General features: G+C 37.7%; 3 protein-coding genes and 1 long non-coding RNA gene across 4 annotated transcripts in view; 3 read left to right on the top strand and 1 right to left on the bottom strand.

The window, feature by feature from the left end:
• The first annotated feature begins 3,753 nt into the window (after nucleotides 1-3,753).
• LOC145772152 (androgen-induced gene 1 protein-like) lies at nucleotides 3,754-8,935 on the top strand. The gene has a single exon (XM_082583993.1). The coding sequence runs from the start codon at nucleotides 6,325-6,327 to the stop codon at nucleotides 7,006-7,008; it is 684 nt and encodes a 227-aa protein (XP_082440119.1). The 5' UTR covers nucleotides 3,754-6,324; the 3' UTR covers nucleotides 7,009-8,935.
• A 21-nt stretch (nucleotides 8,936-8,956) lies between these two features.
• Nucleotides 8,957-12,662, top strand: LOC145772150 (uncharacterized). The gene is made up of 4 exons (XM_082583992.1): nucleotides 8,957-9,205; nucleotides 10,462-10,611; nucleotides 10,947-11,145; nucleotides 11,262-12,662. Exons 1-4 carry the CDS (start codon nucleotides 8,957-8,959, stop codon nucleotides 11,363-11,365), a joined length of 702 nt encoding a protein of 233 aa, XP_082440118.1. The 3' UTR covers nucleotides 11,366-12,662.
• Nucleotides 12,663-12,667: 5 nt separating this feature from the next.
• The window catches only part of LOC145772149 (serine/threonine-protein kinase SMG1-like), a 46,007-nt gene continuing 33,433 nt past the window's right edge, over nucleotides 12,668-25,241 (bottom strand). Inside the window, exons 58-70 of the mRNA XM_082583991.1 lie at nucleotides 24,725-24,929; nucleotides 23,665-23,790; nucleotides 22,377-22,489; nucleotides 21,842-21,973; nucleotides 17,809-17,937; nucleotides 17,174-17,308; nucleotides 16,759-16,904; nucleotides 16,126-16,318; nucleotides 15,551-15,772; nucleotides 15,056-15,249; nucleotides 14,585-14,925; nucleotides 14,350-14,456; nucleotides 12,668-14,154 (exon numbers count right to left, since the gene is read on the bottom strand). Of these exons, the coding sequence (XP_082440117.1) occupies nucleotides 14,077-14,154; nucleotides 14,350-14,456; nucleotides 14,585-14,925; nucleotides 15,056-15,249; nucleotides 15,551-15,772; nucleotides 16,126-16,318; nucleotides 16,759-16,904; nucleotides 17,174-17,308; nucleotides 17,809-17,937; nucleotides 21,842-21,973; nucleotides 22,377-22,489; nucleotides 23,665-23,790; nucleotides 24,725-24,929 (2,121 nt within the window). The 3' untranslated portion in view covers nucleotides 12,668-14,076. The remainder of the gene's footprint in view (nucleotides 14,155-14,349; nucleotides 14,457-14,584; nucleotides 14,926-15,055; nucleotides 15,250-15,550; nucleotides 15,773-16,125; nucleotides 16,319-16,758; nucleotides 16,905-17,173; nucleotides 17,309-17,808; nucleotides 17,938-21,841; nucleotides 21,974-22,376; nucleotides 22,490-23,664; nucleotides 23,791-24,724; nucleotides 24,930-25,241) is intronic.
• On the top strand, nucleotides 19,014-21,164 carry LOC145772801 (uncharacterized). The gene is made up of 3 exons (XR_014289328.1): nucleotides 19,014-19,240; nucleotides 19,634-19,764; nucleotides 20,856-21,164. It is a non-coding gene; the product is annotated as an uncharacterized LOC145772801 (long non-coding RNA).

The raw sequence follows: 25,241 nt of genomic DNA, 5'->3' as shown, positions 1-25,241 counted from the left end.
AGCAAACAATATTTAGACATCGCTGAAGATAAATGGCTACATAAAATTAAAGCCACCATTAACATACAAAAATTGATTCGACCAATCATTTAGTCTGCTTTGTTACTGCCATGTTATCAGCAACCTCCGACCCCTGTAGTGTAGATTATTCAACCATGCCCATCCACAAGTTATTCTTTTTGGCGTTATATCAATGTAAACTTATGGCAGTGGACTGTAATCTTAATTGCGTTTTTCTTTGTATTCGTCTTGTTGAACGATTGTAATTTACTTGATGGATGATAATGTTCATGTGTTCTTGAGTTTTGTACCAGTATAGTGTTGAAAATCGTGGCAGAACACCAGTTTCAGATTTAGGCTTGCAGGTTTTGATTTTAATTTTTATGTAACCATCTATTTAGAATAGAATTTTATGCATGTTGATAATATCGGAGTTTGCTTTATTTGTTCGTTTTACGTATTTTCAAATTTTCTTTTTTACATGTGCTAGCTGAAGATGCTATTACTATAGCGAAATCGATTCTTACTTAATAAACAACACTAAGAGGTTAGAAATGCCAGCATTTGATGAATGCAAAATAGCAGTAGCATTGCTAAAATATAAACCGGCTTCTGAATCATCGTTGAAAAACTTGGGAAAATTAGTCACACCTGCAGAAAGAACAATGTCAACCAACATGAATAACTTGTTTGGATCAGATTCTTGGCTCATTCCACACAGGAGCAAGGTAGATTGTGCTTTCATTGAAAAACATGCTAAAACATGGCGGAATGGCCCGTTTCGGTGAGTCCGATTCGGTGAGTCCGATCCCTTAACGGGGGATTTTTTCAATTTTTTTTTTTAATTATTGGGTACCATAACCTAATTATCATTGCCGTTTTAGGGTTAGGGGTTAAAGGTTAGGGTTAGAGGTTAGGAACTCACCGAATCAGACTCACCGAATCGGACTCACCGAATAGTAGCAGACCCAAAACATGGAGCAAAAATGATTCCTACATAGCTGCTAAACATTCACTTGAGCATATGCAATGCATGTAGTCAATGACGCTGCAGAAAGGGCAATTTTATTAGCAAAGACATATCATAACAAATTAACCCAGAACAAGGTGCAGAAATCTGCACTTTTTCAAACAGTCCTAGAAGTAAGAAGATTGGTTTCGAACCTAAAGAAAGAAACTTTGCTAAATGCTGATCTTGCTTCCACTTCATCTGGACTGTAATTTAAGATATCGTGACTCTGCTGTAAATTTCTTTATTACTATACATTGATAAGAATAAACTCACTTTATTAACATGTAATGTATATATAACATCAAACTACTAATAAAAAAAATCTGCTAAAACCTATACAAAGTGTAAGGCAATACTATGTAATAGAGTAAAAATGCCCAAAAATACAGCGAAATCAGTTTTTTGGCAATAACTTAATTTCTGTTTGTTTTAGAGAAAAACGTTCTGTTAAAGCATATAGAAACATGATAATTACCTTTCAACAGAGCCTAAAATCAACTCTCTATCCTTACCGGTCAGTCAGATATAGCGATTTTGGCCAAATTTGCTCCGAATTAGCCCGAAGTGCTCTGTAGCACCACTAAATTCGAATATTTTTCCCAAAAAATTTTTGGGATAGTTTTTGGTCCTAAAAGGAACCCCAAATGGGTTGAGACCTTGGTTATGAAAAAAAAGTTACAAAGTGGCACATCCTAATGCACAAGCACAACACTATATGTTAGTAATTGTGCATAATTTGTATGTCTTGAAAGTTTCGTGTGTGTCTAAGACACATCTTTACTGACAAACATTTGGTCCGAACCAAAGCTAACTTTTTTCCAGCATTGATAATGTGAAGCGTTTATTACAGAGTTACTCTTATGATCAGGTCACTGACTCATCATTATCCTTCCAGTTGATTTTGACTCTTGGTCACTCTATAGATCTATAACGGCACTGTTGACAGTAACCTGCCCATACACAGCTGCGGTTAGTGCAGCTGCATCTCGAGCATGATAGTGGTGAAGATGACTTGAGGGCAATGTCTGTACTCTTGCATGGTAGATTATTACGGGTCTGCTACTATTCAGTGAGTCCGATTTGGTGAGTCCGATTCGGTGAGTTTCTATCCTCTAACCCCTAACCCTAAAACGGCAATGATAATTAGGCTACGGTACCCGATAATTTAAAAAAAAAATTGAAAAAATCCCCCGTTAAGGGATCGGACTCACCGAAACGGGCCATTCCGGATTATTACAGTAACAAAATTCAAGTATATACCATCAGAACAAACTAGGGAAGACCAGTCTGGCGCCCAGAAATTAAACCAACAACAGAGTACAGAACTGATTAAAATCAAACTTGAAACTGAAGGCAATAACAAAGCTCTCCGGCACATGTCGATAGATATTGTTATTGAAACGTACTAAAACACACTGGTTGCATAGTGATCATATTGAAAACTATTGAAACTGCCGTACTTTGCTTCATTTCTGCTACATACTGAAACTTTGCGGAACTTCTTGGAACATGAACTTACATGTTGAAACTAGCACCTTCTGTAACTTATTGAAACTTATATACATATCAAGAGTTAAGAATTAAAATGAGTTAAGATGCTGGACTTTCCAGCTTAAGAACTAGTTTTAGCTTACAAATGTGGCCATGGCTTATTGATTTACAAGCAGCATGCAACAAACTAACAATGTAGGCTAGATGGACGCAAAACTATGTATATGTAATGCAATTGCGAGAGAGCGGCCCTGCTCTATAGAATTCCAGTCCTAAGGGTTGTGAAAAGCGCAGGAATGACCTATCAGCCTGTAAGGATTACATAGATTCCAAAATTAATTATAATCGGCGGCAGAGCATAGAAATGACGTATGCAGAGCTTGCAGTAGCTGCAGATCTTCTTCCTCCACTGCTCTCGATTCCTCACAACCTCTTTCAACTCTTCAATGCCCATCCCACTGTCATTTGTTAATGTCACTGACTAAGGACCATTAAACTGGATAAATTAAAGTTATAGTTTATGTAGCATGTTTTCAGTGTAGATGTCATCTTATAGGTGAGATTCAGGCATACACTTCAAGAAGTTAGTATTTTTTTGGTTGCACATTTAGGAGACTCACAAAAACATACATCTGCCCTGGTGATAACAAATTCATGAATTGTGTTCATGACAGAAGCTGGATTTTGTTTTTCAGGAACGATTTTTTGATTAATGTTAAAACTGCATTTTACCAATCCACTGTATGTTCAATGGCGTCACTGAAGTTTTCTATTTTTCATTTGTTGTGCTGGTTGCAAGCTGCTTTTGCTCTTTACAATTATTGCATGACGGTTGATGAGGCAGTGAGGCCTACGACATATGGAGGACACTGGAAATTCTTGACATTTATTAATTTAAATATTCAGATGGTTTACTTTACATTATGCATCATAATTGATTTCATGGAATACATTAAACTTTCTTTAATCACATTGAAATTTAAACAGTTTAGCTCTGTTTTTTATGCATCATTTGCTTTTCCAATATGTTTATTTGTGTTTATCACTTTTTGGAGTCTATATGCTTTTGATCGAGAGTTAGTACATCCTCGTTATTATGATTCATTTGTGCCAGGGTGGTCGAACCATCTTTGGCATTCTTCTATTTTGTTGACTGTGATTGAAGGGACATTTCATTGCCATCGATATCCAAGTCGTCATGATGCCTTTTTAAATTGCTTTTTTGGGTTATTAGTGTATTTGACCTGGATTTTTTGGGTTTACAATCAAAGTGGTATTTGGGTATACCCTGTGTTTGCCAAACTCAATGTTGCATCGTTTGGTATGTTTTTGATTGTTTTGTTGCTGGTTCTATATCTCATTCATGTCCTTGGAGATTTCATCAATAGAATAATAAAATCAGGCAATAGTGTGAAATCACATAAAAAAATACATTAAGAAATTTTATGTTATTCATGTACATTGAAGTAGTATATATTATTTTAGAATTCTTTAAGCATATATAATGGAAATATTTAGTATCAACTTTTAGTATTTCAACACTAACTTGCATGTTAAAAAATTATAGTGTTTTTATGTAGCCTTAGTTTGATGTGAGGAAATATCCCATTTATACTGTATATACATTAAACGGTCCAAGCAGCAATGTACTAATAGCCATCATAATTATGACAAACTGCTTGTCATCAAACTGTCCTTGTCAAACATTTTCTGCTTAGCCTATATATATATACTAAAATAATCAAATATTGATAGCAAATTGAGTTGTGAATCTTCAGCAAGCTTTGTAATACAGTATATATATAGAGTATAATTAATTATATAATTATGTTATATTTATGCTATGCAATCCTTTCTTTTGCGCTTTGATTCTGTGGCACTGTGTAATTTTGTAAAGATTTAAACATATTTTTTTTGTTCAAAAATTGAGCTACCACGATGTAATGTCACTGTAATCATTTTATTTTATTAATTATAACTAAGCATTTGTTCTTATGCTAGAACGACCGTGCTTGTCAATTGACTTAAGGTAGGTATTTCATGTGTTCTATCTCCCTCAGATTTGATTTTTTCTGCTAAAACTTTATGGCAATTATTTTTTCGGATGATGATCACTTGCTGTTAATCTTTGTGGATTTTAACATTAAAATAACAACTTTAGCGACATGTGCATCTAGAACAACCTTGGAAGCGAAAATGAGAAAACAAACATGATAATTTCAATTTTAATTGTAAGAAAAAGAGGGATGGTACCCACAAACATCTGTTGGATTGGCCCATGAAGCAATTTAACTTATGGCTCTTTAGTGATATACTGATACCAGAGCGCTGAACCCACAGGCCACAAAGCATTTTTCTTGCTATCTATACAGTGTAAATTAGGCCTGCAATTGATTTACAGTCTGATTTACTGCTGTGGCATTACTATTTGTTACTCTGGCAAACTGTATCCATATGATAATGCTCACTACACGTGCGTCAATTTACAAGTCTGGTCCTTCTAGTTATATCAAAGCGCGGTTGTTTTAGTGTTAAATCTTGCTTTAGGGTGTTTTAACAACTTGCAACTGTGATTATTGTTTTGGTGTTCGTGTATTTCATTTTTGCATCTTTTAAAATATTACTTTTTATGACCGTATGATATAGTACTACCATTATTTATTACTATAGTGGTGCCAAGTGGTTTCGTTTTTGGCACTGGTGCTGGTAGATCTGAGATCAATTCCAGGTCGGGTCAAACTGAAGACTTTAAACTAGAACCGGTTGTGTTCTTTCTTGCATAATGCAGGGAGAATAAGTCGGGTGCCGCTAATAATGTGGTAACATCGTAAACCTGATATAAAATTAAAAATGAGCTCTGTCGCTAAAAGACCTGAGCTGTTGTAGAGTGACAATAAAGAAAACCCTGGTCTGCAGTTATCGAATATATCTGTGTAGTTTTCAGTTATGAGCGTTGTGGACTCATGCGTCTCTGCGTACTTGGAAAAACCAGGTACCCTCCCTCGCATTGAACAGAGTAAGACTGCAGTTAACAACAGCTTCATTGCCTTGAGATGTGGTTAAGAACGGCACTGGACACAGTAGTACAATCTCGATAAAGGTTCAACTCCCACCTCAGTCGGAAAAGTCCACAATTCTCATCAAGATGGAAGTTCAATTCCCGCTCAAGACGTACATATGCACCACTGATGGTCCCAAACAAGGTTGAAACTCGAGTATAGCGTCTTCAAATTTCGTTCGATCGGTGTCTTACTGACTTTACAAATTCTCACATTCCCCTCTCTATAACAGTGATTTTAACCTGTTTTGTTCGGTGAGATCTTATATTGATTTTAAACTTACAAATATACTTACAATTGGATGTCTTCAATTGCTAGTGTAGTAGCATTGGCATATCACCATCATAACCTGCGAGGATTTTATTTTTAATGACAATAATTAATCTGGTGTTTGAAATTGAATGACAATGGCTGTATGCACTGTACAACACCTACTGCTGATATTTCTGACATGACAAGCGATAGCAGGCCAAGCCAGTTGTAGATTATGGGCGCTTATAATTTATGAGAATATCACAGTCACACCTATTCTGTGTTTGTAAAAGTATCATCTATCTGCTGCAACACTCAGAAAACTTCACTGTAACCCCCTTAGGTGGTCATGACCCATGGTTGTGAATCGCTTCTTTATAAATTGTATGTATTATTAATTCCCCAGTTAATGTGTGATTATTGATTTATTATACAGATTATAATTTTTATTTTTTTTAAAGTAGGTGTCACTGTGTGTATTTTAATAAAGTACAACTTAAAGTATTGAATATGCCGTCATCCAAAATTGTGGCATTTCATATTTTTGCTTGGTTAGAATCGGTATATGCTTTATATCTTTATCATGCAATTATTGATGTTCACGTCAAGCCAACATATGGAGGACATTGGAAGTTTTTGACCTATATCAACTTACACCTTCAACTGTCTTGCTTTACAATGTGTGTTTTGACTGACTTAACTAGGTTTTGCCGCCTTCCAAAGATTTCAGACACAATCAAACAATTTAAAGAAGTGTTCCATGCCTCGATTGGTCTGCCTATATCTTTAACCGTCTTTATCAGCTTTTGGGCTTTATGGTTTGTAGATAGAGAACTGGTATTTCCTAAAGCCATTGATGAGTTTGTACCTGCTTGGGTCAATCATCTTTGGCACTCTGCCATTTTATTGACTGTCGTAGAAGTTGCATGTGACCACCACCAATACCCAAAGAGAAGTCTTGGGTTATCTATTTGCTCATTGGCCGGTTTAAGCTACATTGGTTGGATTTTTTGGATCAATAGCCAGAGTGGAATATGGGTTTATCCTGTTTTAGCTGAATTAGAAGGTGTTGGGTTTGTAATTTTTTTTGTTGCCGAAGTTTTAATCACCTGGCTTATATACCTGCTTGGAGAATGCCTGAATAAAGCGACTGGATCTGCAGATAGCATTCACAGAAAGAAGAGGAAAGATTGAATATATTTTCATTTGCTTCGCAATTTGCATTTTACAAGTTTATGCAGCACAGATTTTAGAACACTTCAAGTATTTTGTAGTACATTATTATTATTATTGCTGCTTTTAATTTGATAACAACTGATTATAAAAGCTATTTTAACCTAAAAAAATTATTGTTGGCTGTCTTCGATGTTTTTACAACATTTAAAGTTTTGATCCTCAAAATTTAAAGTGCTGCATAAAGGAATTTTACTCAGCAGTTCAACAAAAATCTCAGTCAAGGTTTTAAACTTTGTTTTACTGCACAACTGCCACAAACAAATTGCATATTTTTAATGTGCTGATAATAATTCGTTTACTTTTACAAAACTTTGAATTGCAAGATACAACCGTCCATATATATACAACAGAGTGTTTGCAATATTATGCACTAGATACTGCTATAAATAAACAGGAAAGTTATACTTTTGTGCAGAAATTTAGCTGGGTACACTTTTAATTATTTGCGGTTTTGTCTCATGTAACTTGTTCAAAACGAACGTTGCCGATGTAACAAACCCTGAAAAACTTGTTCACTTTAGCATGCCCTACTTATTTTATGCTCAATTCAAGATTTTACCTTAATATGTTTCGATACTTATGTTACTCGGAGGCTAACTATGCAAACGTAGTAAACAACATCAAAGCTGGCAGTTTACTTTTTCATGGTAAATGTCACTACAGTAATAGCAGCTTATCAAACTCCCGGTAAAAGGTTTGTAATATTATCTCTGACTTGCAAACTAGCACACTGTTTGAAGTACTATTAGGTAAAATTTGAGCTTTGAAACTATTACATTTTTATTGTAATGCAAGAAACAAACTTTCATCTAGATTCTAGAGAGACTTTGCTATACTGTGAGTTTTGTGAAGGATTTTGGAATGAATGACTGGAACATCACATAATTTTGATTTTTTTTTTATTCGGCATCCAGTTGAGTTTGTGTCAACTTTCGTGCATCCAGGTATCCAATTTTATAAAAGAATAATACTTTTCAAGATTTAACTACGTCTAATGATGCTGTTAAAGTAAAATCTGTTTTATACATTGACCATTTTATTGCGTGATTTTCATTCATGAAGTGTTTTAGTTTGTAGGCCATTTGACGCCTGTAAGAAGAGTGTTTCAACTCAGTTAATAATCCAGTAATCGTGTTTGTGCGAGTTCTTGTATCTTATTTGAGGAAATACCTTTGTCAATAGTTTACAAGTGTTTTGTGTGTGGCTGTTTTCATTTTGAACATATCAGTTTGTGACAATCACACATGTATTAAGTGCTCACCTGGCCACATATTTACACCGTTTTAAATATATCTCTATTCCTGGTTAATATTTTTCATCTATTTCATTCTTAACTGTGATTGTTCTACCGGCATTGTATCAATGTATCATGATGATGCGATTTCATGCCGTGAAATTGAAAAATCAATTATTTATGTGAAGATGCACTAGAGACATTTTGCGCTATACATCTTGTAATCCTTGATGATAGCCTACATCTCGTCTTATTGCTGAATACTTATCTCGTGATAAAATTGCGGTCAGACAAATCCTACGATTATTGAAAAACGTTAAAGAAAAGTACACGACTTAATGCTGCGGTGTGAATGACGAGAACACGAATGACCAGATCATTCATGCGTTGTGGCATTTGGGTCTTGAGCCATTCGTGTTTTGCGGTCTAGTCGTTGCGTCATTCGTGTTCGTATTATTCGGACTGCGGCATAATGTCGTGTACTTGATTTACATATTGTCAATTTTATTGCTTCTTCGTGTTTTATGTGCTTCAACAAACCAGGTGCCAAAAAAAGAGTGGAAATATGTTGTGATTTTCTTCAACGGAAAACTGTACTTTGCTTAATAACAGAAATCATGGTTGAATTTTAATGAAGCCTTTCATTTTCAGGTTGTTTAAGCCATAATTTGAATGCTTCTAGGTCTCGGCGTAATGGCAAGCTGTGAGCAAGGGAAGAGACCATTGAGGTTAGGCCAAAGCGCAATCACTCTGCAAACACAACAGGGCAACTATATTCCTGTGATCAGCGACTTATCTTACAGTCATCGCACATTGAAGAAACCTTGGGTATCATATTATGGAGCTCGACCGATACACAGAACTACACTTACGCTTGATAGAACTCGGCCAAAGATGGACTATGTAACTTTATACAAGCATGTAAGTGCTTTGTTTTTAACAGTCACATACAGTATACGATGTCTATTAGCAAATATGAAAAAAAAAATGACAAGTGCAAGCCAGCAATCGTTGGATTGCGAAATAGCGCAAGTTTTGGTAACTGGGTGTTGACACTATCGCTTAGCGGAGTAAAGCGTTTGAAGAATTTTAAGTTATAAGCATGTCATTGATTTATTGTGGAAATATTAATTTTTGAGCCAAAAAGATCCAATTCTAGACGTTTCACTAACTGGTACTGTAACGCATGAACCTTTAGTTGTAGAAATAAATACGGACCACATAGTGGTACTGTACTTATCACTACCTTATCAAGAACTTTTGCGTTCTATATTGTAAGTCGTGCGCCGCCATCTTGCCCTGCTTGTCGGTGTGTGTCATAACACGATGTAGGCTACCAGCTTCAATTACTTCCTCGTCGATTTGAGCGCATCGTGATATGTTAAATGGTTCGCTCAATTGCTTTGTAACCGAATCTTGTTCTCACATCGGACGATTTGTTTTCGTTTCACACTGACAAGGAAATGTGGTGGGAGGGTAAAGAAATTGGTATCACAACAATTTAAAAGCTGACAATTCAAAGCCGATGATTCAAAGACGAAATTTTAAGGCAGGGATCTCTGAACCTAAAAATCTCTGTTCTTTAGAGATCCCTAGGTTAAGGTTAGTGTTAGGGCTATTGTCTTTATCGTAAATAAATCATCGGCTTTGAATTGACGCATAACCAAAGAAATTGCACCGAAGAATTGAAGCTTATCTTGCATTTGTAGCACTTCGCTTCAAAATAACCCGATGTAAACCGTGTATGATTCTAGATACGAGTTTTTTTCGAGAAAAGTATTATATAAGTAGATCCTGCGATTGAAGCGAACATGTATGACGGCAATGTTTTTGCTGTCTAAACTAAATTGTATCCAAACTGTCTTTCGCAGGCTCATGACGAACAGTTTACTTCATTACTTGTGCAGTGTATTTTTACTGCATTTGCAATTTGCATACGCTCGTATGAAAATTCTTTTTTGCTGTATTGCCCGCAGTCCTCCTGGTTGGCATACCCAACTGCACATGTTGGAAATTCAGCTATCACCGATTAACCTTGCGGTTTCTGCGTTATCTAAGATCAGTGTAAGTAGAGGACTACCCTAACCCAACAAATCAGTCCTTTTTGACATGCAAAAACGCAAATAATGATCGATTTGCTATTTGACTGCGTTGTACTTACTCATCTTCTTGTGCAGTACTTTCAGGGCAGTAGTCAACTTTCAGGAGTCCGGCGCCCACCTTCCTGCCCTTCGATGTTCACCTCGCAATGGGAAATTGGCGAAAACAACAAAACTAACTTCACTACGCATTCGGAACAAATGTTTCCTCCAAAAACTGGAGAGCCGGTAAAAACAGTGGCCTGCTTTACAACCATTTTGTTGGTGATGATTGTGATCGTTGATTGTATTTAAAAATTGGTTTGCAACTTGTCAGCAGTGTTAACTGTAGTGTGTATAACTTTGCAAGTTCTGTTGTCTGTGGAATGCTCTGGATAATTTTTGAAAGAAAATACATTATTTTCGTGTTGATTAGCCGTCAGTTGACTGAATTTTAGCTCAATATACTTTCATTGTTGTCTTTTGGCCCCCCCCCCCCCCCCCAAAAAAAAACGGTGTCATCTCGAAGGGAATGATTTGTCCATTGATTGCTGACAAAACCTAACGATCATACGATTGTCAAGGTGAACAAAATGCGGAAGGTTCAAGTACAGAATCGCTTCAACAACACACACGGCATGAAAATGATGGAAATTACAGACACGGATCGAGGGCCATCCTACTATACTTCTTATCGACTTACACACGATGCGTTGGGAAAGGAACGGGGAAGTGGAGTACCCTACGCAAGAAAGCAACCACCACGATTTAATGTAATTTCAGGTGAGAAAATATCTGCAAGTCAGCAGGTGACCAACTCTCACGCAGTCTAGCGTTTTTGTGGCGTATTCAGGCTTCCGCCTGGTAACATTACATTGCAATTTCCTTTGTTTTTATAGGGGAAACCATTACCAATCAGAGTAAAACTGCCGATCACAGACGTAAATCCGGGAACAGGATTTTATTGGAGCGACGTCGATCAAGTACTTTCCAACTCGGCTAAATCTTATAAAAATGCTTAACGTCTTCACATTGATAAAAGACTGGCCTTCCATGTCAACTCTGTGAAATATTTAGTAAGATTATAATGCGAATCGAAGGGTATATGGATTTCATGAGATGTTTATATAATACTTCGTATAATCTGCTGTTTTTGGATCAATGTTTGCGGTTTAACTATCGTCGAAATTCAATCGTGCAATAAGTGCTTGAAGTGCCAGCAACTAAATTTACTCATTTTATTTTGATTACACCACTGTCTATAATTTTTACCTTTATAACTAACTGTGCCAAAAGAGTTGACGTTTTTTTAGTACATCTTCTAAGACAGCAAATCAGTCGTCTGCAGACGTTGAATCAATGTAAAAAACGACTGATTAGCTGTGTGGGTTGTTTCTGTGAAGCAAATTTGCTTCTAATACAGCTTAAAGTTATCAGTTAATTATTGATTGTGTTTGGTATTGTTTGCATCCATTCCACAAAGTTTAGTTTAAGCCGTGGTCACTATTCAATTAGAAAGCTCGATCTTTTATGTAATTAGTGGCGCTGTAACATCACCATGAACTGACATGCTTTGCTTATTTTGTTCTAAAAATGCTGAATTTCAAGACATTTTCTATTTGAACTGTACAAGTTCAGTACAATTTAGCATCAGTTACATTTCTTGCGCCTATTTTTCTTAATGTAGTTTTCATGAACCGTTTTTTAGCTTTGCACTATGGAACTGTTCAGATACCATAAGACTCACTTGCTTTTGATCACCCCCTATTTATTTATAGCTCAATGTAAACATTTTGATTACCTCCTCAAGGGTGACATATGATATTTGAACAGAGCCTATGACATTATCGAACACTGTGCCAAATAAGTGGTGTGGTGCCCTTGTTGTAACACTGTCTATGAATTGGAATATCTGCTATCATTGATACGATTTTGCACTTTATTTAACTAAAAGGGAAACATTCCAGTGCAGAAGTAATATTCTTATTTCCCTAATTTGTTACCTGTTGGTGTATTGTGATTTTTGACGTGATATTTTCTTTTGTCGGCAAGTATGATAGACCTTGCAATCCACTCCTTCAGATGTACCACTTCACGGTTCTCAGCTATTGTTGTCTCGTTGACGTGCTTTCACAACTGTTATGTACTCACCTACTTTCATTAGACTCATTGTAGCACTGTGCCAAGTTTTAAGATACCGTAACATTTTCAGTAAAAGCTTCAACAATTGGTTATGAAGTCGTGTGCCTCGCAATCATGTTCCCTTTACACATACCTAATGGCAACAATAAACAGTAGTCGACAAAAGTTTTTTTTTCTGTTGCACAAGCTCTTCAGACTTACATCCACAATGTACATTGACAGGAATGTATTGTATGTACAAGTTAGGTCACCAACACAATTACTTGGATTATATTCCACAACAAACAGGCGTATGACGGTAATTAAGATGGCTCCTTTGTCTCGTCTTTAAATGCCTTCGAGTGGCTATTGTGATCAAGGTTCTCAGTGTTGAGATAAACACTTGGCTACATATGTACAAAGGCTAATGGGGAGGTTATAAGTTGCTACAGCATCATGCCGTTTTCAGTTAAATTTAAAGTCGCGGGGGCTACGTACAGGGAAGAATGACATGTTTTAATAAAACTACAAGGCTACATAAAACAAGCAATTCACACCAAAACTACGACATTGGAGTTTTTGCTATTTACACATTCCCAACTCCACTTCAATATAAAGCGGCTGTTTTCTGCTAAAACGGTTTTCAAACGCAGATTTAATTAAAATGAATTGCTGAAACAAAAATCGTTCGTTAAAACTAAGCAAATGCATCTAGATTCTAGATAGTAGTGTGTGGGTTCTTTCAATAATCATCATATGACAAAGCAAAAAAATTCAATGGTTTTCCAGCAATGTTCGGACAAGTAAAACAACAGGTACTTTTGAAGTGAAGTTTCGCGAAACCCCGGTGCTTCTCGAAGGTCAGACACTCTCAAAACAGGCCAACAGCTTCAATCTCAAGAATTATGGATTAGTTTGAGAATATCTTCCAATCGTTTCATGACAGTACAGATCATTAACGTAATAACACGAAATCAAAAATACTAATCGGATTCAGGCAGGCAACGGTCATTTTGTTAACACAGTTGAAAATTATGAAAGGAAATGTGGTAAGATTTTCCATAGCCTTGGTAAACAATTTAAGGAATAAACACCGCAGGGAAAAGGTTTAAGTGATTTTTGAATAAATCTGGGAATCTGCTGCGTCAACTTTTGAAAAGCATTGAATCTTGCAAAGGTTACTAGAAGCTGGATATTATTAACATTAAAAGTGAAATTTTTAAAGCAGACCGTGCTCTCTTCGACCAACACCATTCAGCAACACCGAAAGCCAAATCAAGAAATAGTTGCAGCTAAGCTTCGGGGGTGTATCGGTGGCAATAAATCGGACTCGGTTTGCTGATGGTTTAAGCATTAAGATAAGGGAGATGCAATTGATGACAGAAATTTCAGCCGTGCATTTCCACACTTATCTTCTTTTTTCACACTCCTCCACACCTTCTCTTCCTTATTCTCTTTTTTCTCCCAAAAAAGGATGACGTACGAGACGAGAGATTTGAGACTAGCGATATGCGTGAACAAGAGACTATAACATGGCAACGAAACCCAACCCATGAGCTTGGTCGTCAAGTTATGTCCCGGCACAAATGGGCCTCACACCCAGGCGGTCCAGCCCTCGTATAAAAGGGCCAGGTTATCGAAAGAAGTAGCGTCCGAAATAACATGGTCTACCTGAAAGCACAAATAGAAACGTTAATCTGATACAACATAATATGAAAAAAATAATTAATCGTCTAAAAGTCATAAAACATTTTACGGCATGCAATATAATTTAATACCGCAAAGGAAAAAGATGCTAAATGAAAAAAAATTGGCAACATTTTGAACATAAGCAACAGGATCAGATCTAGCCTGCTTGAGATTTACCTGTTCCGTAACCTGCATCCTCTTCCCACCATCTTGATCCTTACCATCCAGCTTCGACTTCACTTTCCACCACACGCTCAATGCAAACGAATTCCTCTCTTGTATCGCTGAAAAATCATATCAGGAAAGTTTTGGAGGAGCATTTAGTTAAGTTTGGAGAATACTACAACAATCAAGATTCTTAAAGTTTTGATGAGGTAAAATTTAATTTCGTTATGTCCAAGTGGTTTCTTACCTTTTCCTGTTCGTGGGTCTCTAACTTTTTTCTTTGGGGTAGCAACGACTCCTCCGCTTTGTGCTGTTGATGTCTTTGATGGAACAGACCCTCCTGTTGCCACCACACCGGATCCTTCACCTCCTTCTGATCCTCCAGGCGGAGGAGTGTTGGGAGTGCCAGCTGGATGCAATTCGGCTCCTCCACCAAGATTAGGAAGCACAGACGCGCGCTTGGCTCCCGGACTGTTGCGAGCCTGTATCGTCAGTGAGCTGCCGGTCCGTAAAGCTGTTGCGAACGTAGGCTGACCGCGGTTTCCCTCCAAGTATGGATTGGCAAAAGCGACAAGATCTTCATAAACCCTAAAATAAAAATAAAAAACATTAACGCAGATAGGTTGGTTTTTCTTTATTTCCAAACATACTCAACAAAACCTAAGTTATTTAGGCATCTCAAAACAGTGATGTAGCCTCAAGAAGTTCTTGTACTTACCCGGCGACCATCCCTGCAATTTCCATCAACCTTTCAATGAGCGGATCCGGGTCAAGCATTGTTGATAGATCGCATCCCTGGAGGATGTCCTTCAAACAATCGTTCAGTGAGGATGTCAAGTCTTTGTATCTTTCCACATACTTTCGGACACTACCAACTCCATCAAGATCTGCATCCGTCTCGGAATCTTCCTCCTAAAGAAACGAATAAAAGAAGCTCATTTGTAAAAAACTAGTTGCTAAAATCTCATGGAGCAACAAAGACAGAACCGGGTCATACAAACACGAACATGTTAAGGAAGAAATTAAACTGTTAAGATGGTGATCGATAGGTTGATGGTTCGAGACCAGCCGAGAGCGTAAACAAAGGCGTGTTTGAACACGGGAGTTACTATCTCAAAGGGGATGATAACAGACCTAGAGCTATTTCTTACAGGAATTTGTCAATACGTTTAAAAAGCTTCAGAACAAGAACGCTCAGAAATTAAGTTCCAACCTTTGCCATGGTCTTCAATAGTGCTTTGACGTCTGAAAGCAGACGGCCATGGCTAGACAGGAGCTGTTTCACTGAAGACACAAGATCTCGGAGGTTGGATTTGACGAGAAGCATTCTCGACTCTTCCTGTTGTCTTTGATGACGGAACTTCCCCACATTGGTATGAAGTTTCTCGGAGACTTTCTGCAACCAGTCGTTGCCGGACATCCCCTGTTTAGGAGGCTGCAAAAGAATTAAGTTGACCAATTGGACAAGCAGATGTTGAACAGAACCAAGCATGCATTGTAAAAGTACACAAAATTTTGACGCAATTTACCGAAGACTACGGAGTTCAAATAGTTCTTGACCGAGTTTATCAATCGTAAGCCATTCTAGTGATCCGTATAACCTGCAGGCTATGTGTTATATATGTTTATTCTGAAAACATAAACGAAGATTACTTCTTTACTCAAGCACCCAAGTTGGTTTATGCCTGGAACAAAGCATTGGCGTAATGGCGTATGTTTCATGAATAGATGATTACAACATATTTTTATTTATGCACAGCAACTGGATGCAAAAATGACAAGGTGTACCAGAGCCTCCACAGCTATTCTTTCTTGCGTGTCGATTTTGATGGGAGTGGAATTCATTGAGCGGCAAAGCGCCTCGCAAGACTCCAAGAGGCGAATGAACTCAGCTTCATTAGAGTTAGTCGACGAATCTCGTCCTGTCAGTCTGCCCTTTTCAAACGCAACCGCGCTCTCACACAGATCCACAATTTTGGAACTGAAATGAAGTTGCAGTGTTAACAGCGAACTGTAGCCAAACGAGCAAAAGTTTCTCTTTTTAAATCAAAAATAACTTTTGTGAGCTGGACTGGTTTGCGAAGCAACAGAAACGCCTGTCTCTCTGTGCCACGAGCGAAGTATGCACAAGACTTACTTTACAGAAGGCTTTGGTATCCCCTGTCCATATTTTAACACAAAAATAGTGAAGCCATATGAAGAAGTAAAATGTGACCGATATGGTAAACACAACTTGTCAAAAAAATATGAATAAGCAAGAATAGTAGGCTACATGAATTAGACATTTATGCACTAGACATGAAAACTTGTTATTGCGTTGTGTTATTTATCGCAGATTGTTTTAAAAAATCACCAAAAACAATTGCTCAACGACATCTGTCTAGATATGAAAGCTTCGATCCAACAGAATCCGATACCAACCTCAAGATCGATTCCTTCTTTAAAATCTTGTTTCTAGCTTGAGCATCGGAGTCAACAGAACTGAGCACTGTCTGTAGACTGGGGTTGGCTCCAGCCGCCCACTTCAATCGTTGTTGGATAGATGTAATCAGGTTCGCCGTCTTCTCCTGGAGAATTCGCAAGTTGATTAATTGTGCGTCAAAACAAATGCGTCACTACGTCAAATGCGTCAAAACAGGGTGGTGGTGAACCTGCTCACCTTCTGTGCTACACATTATTAACTCCACTTTGGAGATTTTTTGAGACATGACACAATTTTGGAATGACGTCATTTTCTAAAGTGATATTAATTAAATAAAAGTTTCCCACTTGGAAACACATGGCTTGCGATGGAAGCCTTAACTACATTTTCTTACCTACCTACTGAGCCTCCTACCTGTATTTGTTGAAGCACATTGTCAAGATGTTGTAAGGTCGACATTCGTTTCGTTAAATCATTGATCACGTCAGTGCGTCTGGACTGGCCAGACTGCTCGAGTAAGTCTTCGTGCAGCCACTCAAAGCGTGTAACCTAAAAGGCAAACGCTGTGTCAGTTGCAGGTAACTTTTTGATAAACTTACAGCGTTAACTTGAAGGTTAGCGGAAGTCGTTGCTGTCATATTGAGAGAGACTCTTTGGAAGATTAATTCTAGCCGTTTCGCATACTTGTAGAAACTTTAAACCACGACGCAAATTCGACATTTGGAACGACGCCGGTTCGACACCTGTCGAGGTTATGAGGTCGTGTCTTGGCAAGAAATACAGCAGAATTCGGCTATTTTGCCAGTTCGCCCTTATTCGTTACAATTTTGGCGGTCACGGCAAAATTGCTATAGTTTTGACCTGTTTGCATAACTCGTCACTTCGCCTAATCTGTCACTTTTTACTTATCCTTGAGGTCCTTAATCTCCTTGACGTGACAAATTTGGCAAACTCTACTGTAATAAGCCTGAGGGTGGTGGTTCCCTTGCCTTAAGTTTGACTACAAATGTAAACAAAGTAGAAAAAGTTAATGCAACCAGGATACGTACCTGTAACTGGGCTCTTTGTAGACTAGACCTGACCGCCAAGATGTTAGCGTCTAACCTCTGCACTCGGTAGAATTCCTTCCAAGTGCGGTTGAAGTGGTAAACAAGCATGGTCGGTTTTGTGGTCGTGTTCTGTGCGCAAGTGGTTGATCACATTTAGCTTAGAATACACGGGGGATATGCAACTCATCTTCAAAGGCATTGTTGTTTTTTAAATCAAGAAATGTAGTTTAGAAAAAAAAGTATGAGACAGTGTTGACTCGCGTCTTCACGAAGGAGTTCGTGAAGCACACCATGCTTGCATATTCACATGCAAAAAAAATCAGAGATTTTGTCTCAAACGTCGCTCTCGCAAACTGGTTCTTGTTACACGAAGATAAACAAGTACAATTTGATGGCTGTAATGTTAAAGGGGCAGACAACCCCATTTTCAAATGCAAATTGAGAGTTGAAATACATTTAGGGGATATTCAAAAACACGTTGCACTTGTTTTTATGAAAAAGTACCCATTTGTTCTCGCGCAATCTTAAAACAAAGTTTTGGTTTTGCAATACGAACACACGCCGCCTCAACTGTTGTCAAAATAAAATATTTGCTTACGTGACGTCATAACCAGACTTTGGCAAAAACGTTTTGCTGGTTTAAGGTGTTGAGTGCAGCTGCAGATAAGGTTTGAAGCGTTGCAGCAGTAGATAAGATTATCACAAGTAAAAATTTTAGCTCAGATTTAGTTTATTGTAGCTTTAATACTAGATGACATCATTTTAGAGACCATACTACACATTTACACTAGGCCTTGCACTGTTTGCAGGAAACAAGCAAATGCAATTATTTTGCTTCAGTGCTACAGAATGGTTTTGATGGGATTTAGTAACAAGAGGTTTAGACAGTCAAGGGTTGTAGGGGCTTAAATTTATTTATTTTTCATCTTTAGTCATGTTTGTGTACTATCAGACATGTTTGTAAGCCTATCAGACAGGCTAAACTAATATGCCTACCTCAATATACGGTACATGCTTTCCCAGTGCCATACCTTACTTGAATAGATTAAGCTAAACCTGTTACAGTTTTATACTCATCATGACAAGTCGATGTGTTGTGTATGACTGTTCAGTGTTCATCTGGTGGTTCTTCATACAAGAAACTTGAAATGGGACAAGTTTGTAAACACCACAAGAGTATGGCCAGGAGCAACAGAGACCAGCATAATAATGCCGACTCCATTTCAAGGAAACAGATTTTCAAAATCTTCAATTTAACATGGGACTTGCCACACAGCATTAAACCGCAATGCATGCCCTTCAATTTTTTTCAAAATAATCCATTTTAACAACTCTGCAACCTTTGGAGTCAAGGTCCAGTGGGGAGACAACTCCACAACAAAATTCCAATCCATCCATACGACCGGCTGTCAGGAAACGTCAAGTTCTTGAAGTAATTTTGAGTTAACAATAATGTTACTACATGTTTGTTATAAAGTACCGTACATAAATTGGGGAATGGGGAGTACTGTACCATCCTTGAGAAATTGTTTTTCATATAATTTAGAATATCTTCCGGCTAAGCCTATTACATTTTAGTTGCTGCCTGCTGGCATAGCGATTCCTATCCTAGCTACATGTAATTTTAAAATGACCCATCTATAACTCACCAAGTATATTAACAAAAACAAGTCCTTGACAAACTGGTGTTTATTTCATTTACTGGCTAGCACGATATGCAACGGTAATGTAACAGTACATAAATGTGAGTTTTCTTTATTAGCCTACTGTCTTGTAATCTTGAGTTGTATTGTGCTGTTTTGTGATGTGCTTTTTGTGTTCATAGTTGTCCTGGTATTCTGATGGGTCAAGCCAAACAAAAATCGTTATTTGTTATGCCGCAACACAATACAACATATCAGATTTTCGTGTTTGTTTGTCAAAAGGATGCCATGAAGCCAAGGAGTGTGGCAAAAGGTAAGAAATTTTAACTCTATAATAAACTAACATATGAAATAACGGGTGGCAATGATGTCGTCCCCTCATACATCATACATTGCTTGCTGCTTTTGAGAATCATGCTGCCAAAATGAGTTTCATTTGTAAAACTGCTTGTGTCTTGGTTGGTTTTGAATCTTTATCCTCGGACTGGCAAAGCCTTGATTGGTTATTCCTGGTAGTTTCGCATACTTGTGGAGGCTCTTGACACAGGGCTGGTTACCGAGATTAGCAAAGTTGAAGTTTTTCGATTGTTGAAGTGTTGTTGCCGGAGAATTCACTGGGTGCCACTGAATGGGAAGCAGTCCTGAAAGTGCGTTGCTCAAGCGCACACTCCGAGAGTCGAACTTGAGCCGAGCGCGTAACCACTGAGCTAACGGGGCGGGATGGGAAGGCCTATTATTGGTCAACATTTTTGTTACGGATTTGTTATAATAGATGTAATAAAAGATAAGTTTTTATTGGCTTGTGAGTGCAAACATCATTTTGGTCTGCATTTCTTTTATACTATGCATAGACAACTTGTAACTGCATTTCTTTTATACTATGCATAGACAACTTGTAACTGCTATTCATTCCAACAAGAATAGCAGCAGGTCTACCGCTAGGTTTCGGGTTAGCTATTTGAAAGCAAAGCATAAGGAATGAGGCTATTCTCTAAAAACGATCAAAGAAAACCCCACTTACCATAAGTTATCTATACACCATAATTTTATGAAATTAGCAATATTCCAAAACTGCTACTTTATAATATGTGTACTGTGTAGTTGTAGTATGTGATTACCCAGCCAGCAAAATCAATCATTTTTACATTGATTCAACGTTTTGCAGACGTTGAAACAATGTAAAAATGACGGATTTGACGCAAATTTTGTCATTTTATTATTCATTTATTTGACGCAAAATTCGTCATTTTTACATTGATTCAACGTTTGCAAAACGTTGAATCAATGTAAAAAGGACTGATTTCGTTGACTGGATAAGCATGTGCGGTAAAGTGAAATGTGTGCAGCAATCATTGTGACTACCATACATTTTTATTGATTTAAAATGCATTATCTTTTTTAAAGATCATGCCAAGAGCCTTTTGAAGATTGCATTGTGTGAAAGGGAAACATTGGCAGAACACCGAGAAGAATGGGAAAGCACACCTCTTTCCATGCATTTATGCTTAGACGTTTGCATCCAGATGTTTCTGATGCAATTGCATCTTATTTTTCACGGTTTTCTAACCAAAACCCGTCTTAAATGATGTAGCAAATGCAATACCTAAACGTGGGCAATCATGTTGTATTATATTCATGTAACCAAAAGTTGCTTTTAAATACGTTATAGGCACATTGTCTACAGACAATTTGTTCGGTGGATCTGGGGTTACCTTTGTCATGCAATCCGTGTGCCTCTGCCGTCATGCGTTGTTTCGGCTATTAGGTCGAAATTTTCAAGTGAACATAGAAAATATGTTGGATTTAAATTATCCTGATTTGAAATAAAAAGAAGTCACAATTCAAAGTCTGCTTCAAGAAAAGCTTTGCCGTGTGCATAGAGAGAGTGATTTTTGTACTTGTACACTAAAGTATACCTATCAGAGTTCTTGAGAAAATGTTCCTAGTTCTTTATAAACTAATATGGTGCTTGCCTGAAGCTAGTTGCTTTCGGTGTTCATTTTATCAACTACTAAGCTGCTTAAAATCGACATAAATAGTTCATTGCATTTGCTGGAAACGACACCATAAGCGATCTCTTACTCTGCATTTCAAATGCATCTTGCGTGAACATACGAGCAGCTTGTACCGTTATGACGTCACGTCCGATTATGGCACGGTTCAGTGAGCACGCGTCGCTCTGAAACTAAGGGCTAACTAAAACGGCCCTACAAAGGAAACGCAATGAAATTAAGGAAAAATTTCAACGACAACCACTTATTATACATCTCTAGAGCACTTACAAAGAAAAAAATCGAAAAGTATGGTTTGGGGTTTACTGCCCCTTTAACAAAAGCCATTGAGTTTGGAAAGATAAGCTAAATATCAGACGACAAGTTCTCAGCGCTCACCTGCGAATACTTTCTGTCGGTGGCGGTCTTGCACAAGTCTTCTGTCAAGACAACAGGCGACGACGATGATGCGAAAGTGGCGAGGTCGATGCCTAGCAGCTGTACTAATCCGCACATGGCGCACCCGAGCATCTGTGACATACGTTAGAAAGCTATTAGTGGCTTCGTTCTGTCTCCACATGCTTCATGAAGCATGTCGGAATTTTGTAGTGTCATTGCTGCATAAGATCACAAGTTCGACACAATCAACAATTGACGCAGCAGTGGCGCCAAGAACAATATAAGCGGAAGGAAAACTATGAAATCTATGCATACCTCAAAACATATATACGCAAATATATTTGCTCTCACGGCCAATGGCATAGAAAGGTGTAGAGAAACATACTTTTACGGTTTTCCTTTGATGTTGACTCTACGTGGAAACTTAGTTAACAAGCTGCGACAATTGCACTAACATCACTATTGACTGAAGCAATGATATGACGGTACATGGACAAGTTATTATCGTATAATGGCACTGGTATCGCATAATCACCTCCGAGGGTATTCCGATCAGTAGTTCCTGCACAAGGTAAGATATGAAGTGCTTGATGGGAATGGCGAGTCTTTCCTCAGTGTAGAGAGACTTGCTTCCTCCATAGTGGTGGCCTATGGTCAACAACAGGTTTGTCATTGTTGGAAAAGCATATGTTTTACAAAAGCGACGTTGACATACGTCGCATCAATGTATTCAAGTTTTCAAATGTCATTAGTAAGGTCCGCAAAAGTCAATAAAGTCAAAAAAATTTAAGACCTCGTCTGTCCACAAACCAAAGAATAAAGTTGTTTTCAGCACCAAGGGGACTGTTTTTAAGAAGTTTATAAGTCAAAATAAAGTGAAAATTTTCAATGAAGTATAAATTTGTCAAAATATGGATTTTGACAAAGTTTTTGTGTTTTTTGAGAGTAATTTTTGTCAAAATCCTCGTGAAATCATTGTAAATCAGGAACTGCGACACAATTAAACCATATTAACCCATAAAAGCAGGAAATATGTCACAATGCCCTTGGATCAGCAGTAACTTTTTTCGCAAATTGTCCATTGTTTATTCATTGTTACGGATTTAAATAATTCTTATAAAACACTTCCTCTTCACAAACGTGATCTTTTCGAAGATCAACAGTTTAGATTTTAGGAATAGCCTACTGACATTGTGGAATACAAAAATGCCTAATCAAGCTAAATCGTCTTCAGCAATACTTAAACAGATTTGTCGAGATTTATCTGATGAATTTAATGCAACTCCCGGGGGGGGGGGGGGGGGGGGTGATTTAAGGTGCAATTTTTGCAAGTTTATAGTGAAGTGCGATAAAAAGTATTTTGTTGAAAGCCACAGGAAAAGTAAACGCCATCAACTGGATTGGAGCGACAACAAAGCATCGCATTAAGGCAAACTTGTATTAAAGAAGCCCCCTTTTATTGAACACGTTTGGGTCTAAAATCGACAAAATATTATGTTTGTGTAACTGGTATCAATTCAAAGAAGAACTGTGGCCTCTACAAATAAGCAATTTCGTTAGATCAAAATAAAGTCAAAAAAATTTTTTTTAGGTAAAAATAAAAATGGCTTTAGTCATTAGTCTTACGTTGTTTGGTGGAAGTATAATTCAGATGAGGTGTATGAGACAAGGAAGTTGTGGTTTTGTTGCAGCATAAGTGGTTACAGGACAATGCGCCATATGCAACTACCAAAAACACCAAAGAAAATATACTGCTTTAAATAATATGCTACAGCAATACGAGAGTTAAACTTCGCGCAATATTGGTAAATAACTTGTAATACCTTTACCACCAGAAGGTATTCTGTTGACCACAAAAGCTCGAGCGTTTGACTGGCACAAGACGAAGAAGTCGTGCATTGCTTGAAGTTGTTTGACGAAAAGAAGAGCGAGCAAGGTTTCCGCTGAGCCTGAGGAAAAAAGGGAAGTAATAATACGTATATTGTATAATTTTATGTAAAATAAATATTATACAACAGAATCAGCCTGACTCGACATCTGAGGGACAATTGGAAATACGCTTCGAGTTAAACATGGTGAATTTTCCATCCAAACGAGGCAAACCGTTCATGCTCTTTCTTTATGAACAGACGCTAGCCCTCTTCGCATATAAAACAAGTTTCGAAAAAGATTTAGATAAAATCATAAAAACAACACGTAATGTAAAAAAAAAACCGTTGCTCAAACTTCACGCTTTGTCCAAACTTCTACTGCAGGGTTGTAAGCTATTTGAGAAACTCATTTTGCAAAACCACGGGTTTGAAACATCCCATCAGAAGTGCTGTCAATAATTACTGACTTACTGAGTCTATGGTTATAAGCGGATTATCTCCTAAAGATGACAGTGCGCAAGAAACTCGAACAAATTGCTGTGCAAAGCATCTTACACTCAAAACAAGCAACAAATGTGATTCTCTGTGATTGGCTTCTATTAAAAATCAGGCTGACACAAAAATTTTGTCTTTCCAAGTCACTGTGCTTTTCGCCTTCAGAATCCTCCATCATATCGTTTCTACCCTTCTATACCTCGTTACAATGTCGCTCTTTCTTACAAATTGGGCTAGTTTAGAATTGAAGATTTTCTCGACGTTGCAAAAAGTGAAAAAAATGTGTGACGAAAACAAACTGTAACGAATCGCAGTAAATCCGATGGAAGTGCAGAATGAGATTCAACAAAGCACTGAAATCACCGACGTTAAACACGAGTTTTTTGTCGGGACCGTAAATGTTAGACAAAACGTCGAGTTACCAGATGCCGAGTTAGGCTGCTAGTGTATGATATAGATCAGACAAACACTTACATGATTTTCAAAATTGAAAACTCAGCAAAAGCGATTTGTCTACCTGACAACTTTTTGTATTTCTTCAGATGCAAGGGTTTGTTGATGACGTCAACGTAATCCCATTCCATGGGGATCAAACCAGTCTTGTAGAGGCGATCTCTAGCATCCAGGAGGACGTTGAAGTCAGAGAAGACAGTACGGAACAAGCCATCAAACGCTTGAAGCAGCATCTGACCCGCAGTGAGCCGCTGTTCATCCGAGCGCCTCTGCAATTAGTTTGTCTGTCAGTATAAGTGAATTACAGGATAGGAGACGTAGCAAGAAAGACCTTCGGCCCAGCTGTTCAAATGGCGGCCAGCAGCACAAAGAATAATCCCCGATAATCTCTTACATTGAAATTGTAAAACGGATTCTTACTTTCCTCGTCTTTGTTCCAGCCATTAGAACCGAGGGTTTATCTTTTTGCTAACCAATGATTAGTATTATTAGTTTTTAAACAGATATGTTGAGCACAAATGCAAGAGCTTGGTATAAACAACGTACAACGCAGTAAATGAACGCTGCGCAATGCAAACTTT

The sequence above is a fragment of the Aplidium turbinatum genome, chromosome 6, assembly GCF_918807975.1.
Source record: "Aplidium turbinatum chromosome 6, kaAplTurb1.1, whole genome shotgun sequence".
Taxonomy (NCBI): Eukaryota; Metazoa; Chordata; class Ascidiacea; order Aplousobranchia; family Polyclinidae; genus Aplidium; species Aplidium turbinatum.
The sequence above is the reverse complement of the archived record's forward strand: the minus strand, read 5'-3'. Positions and strand labels throughout refer to the sequence as shown.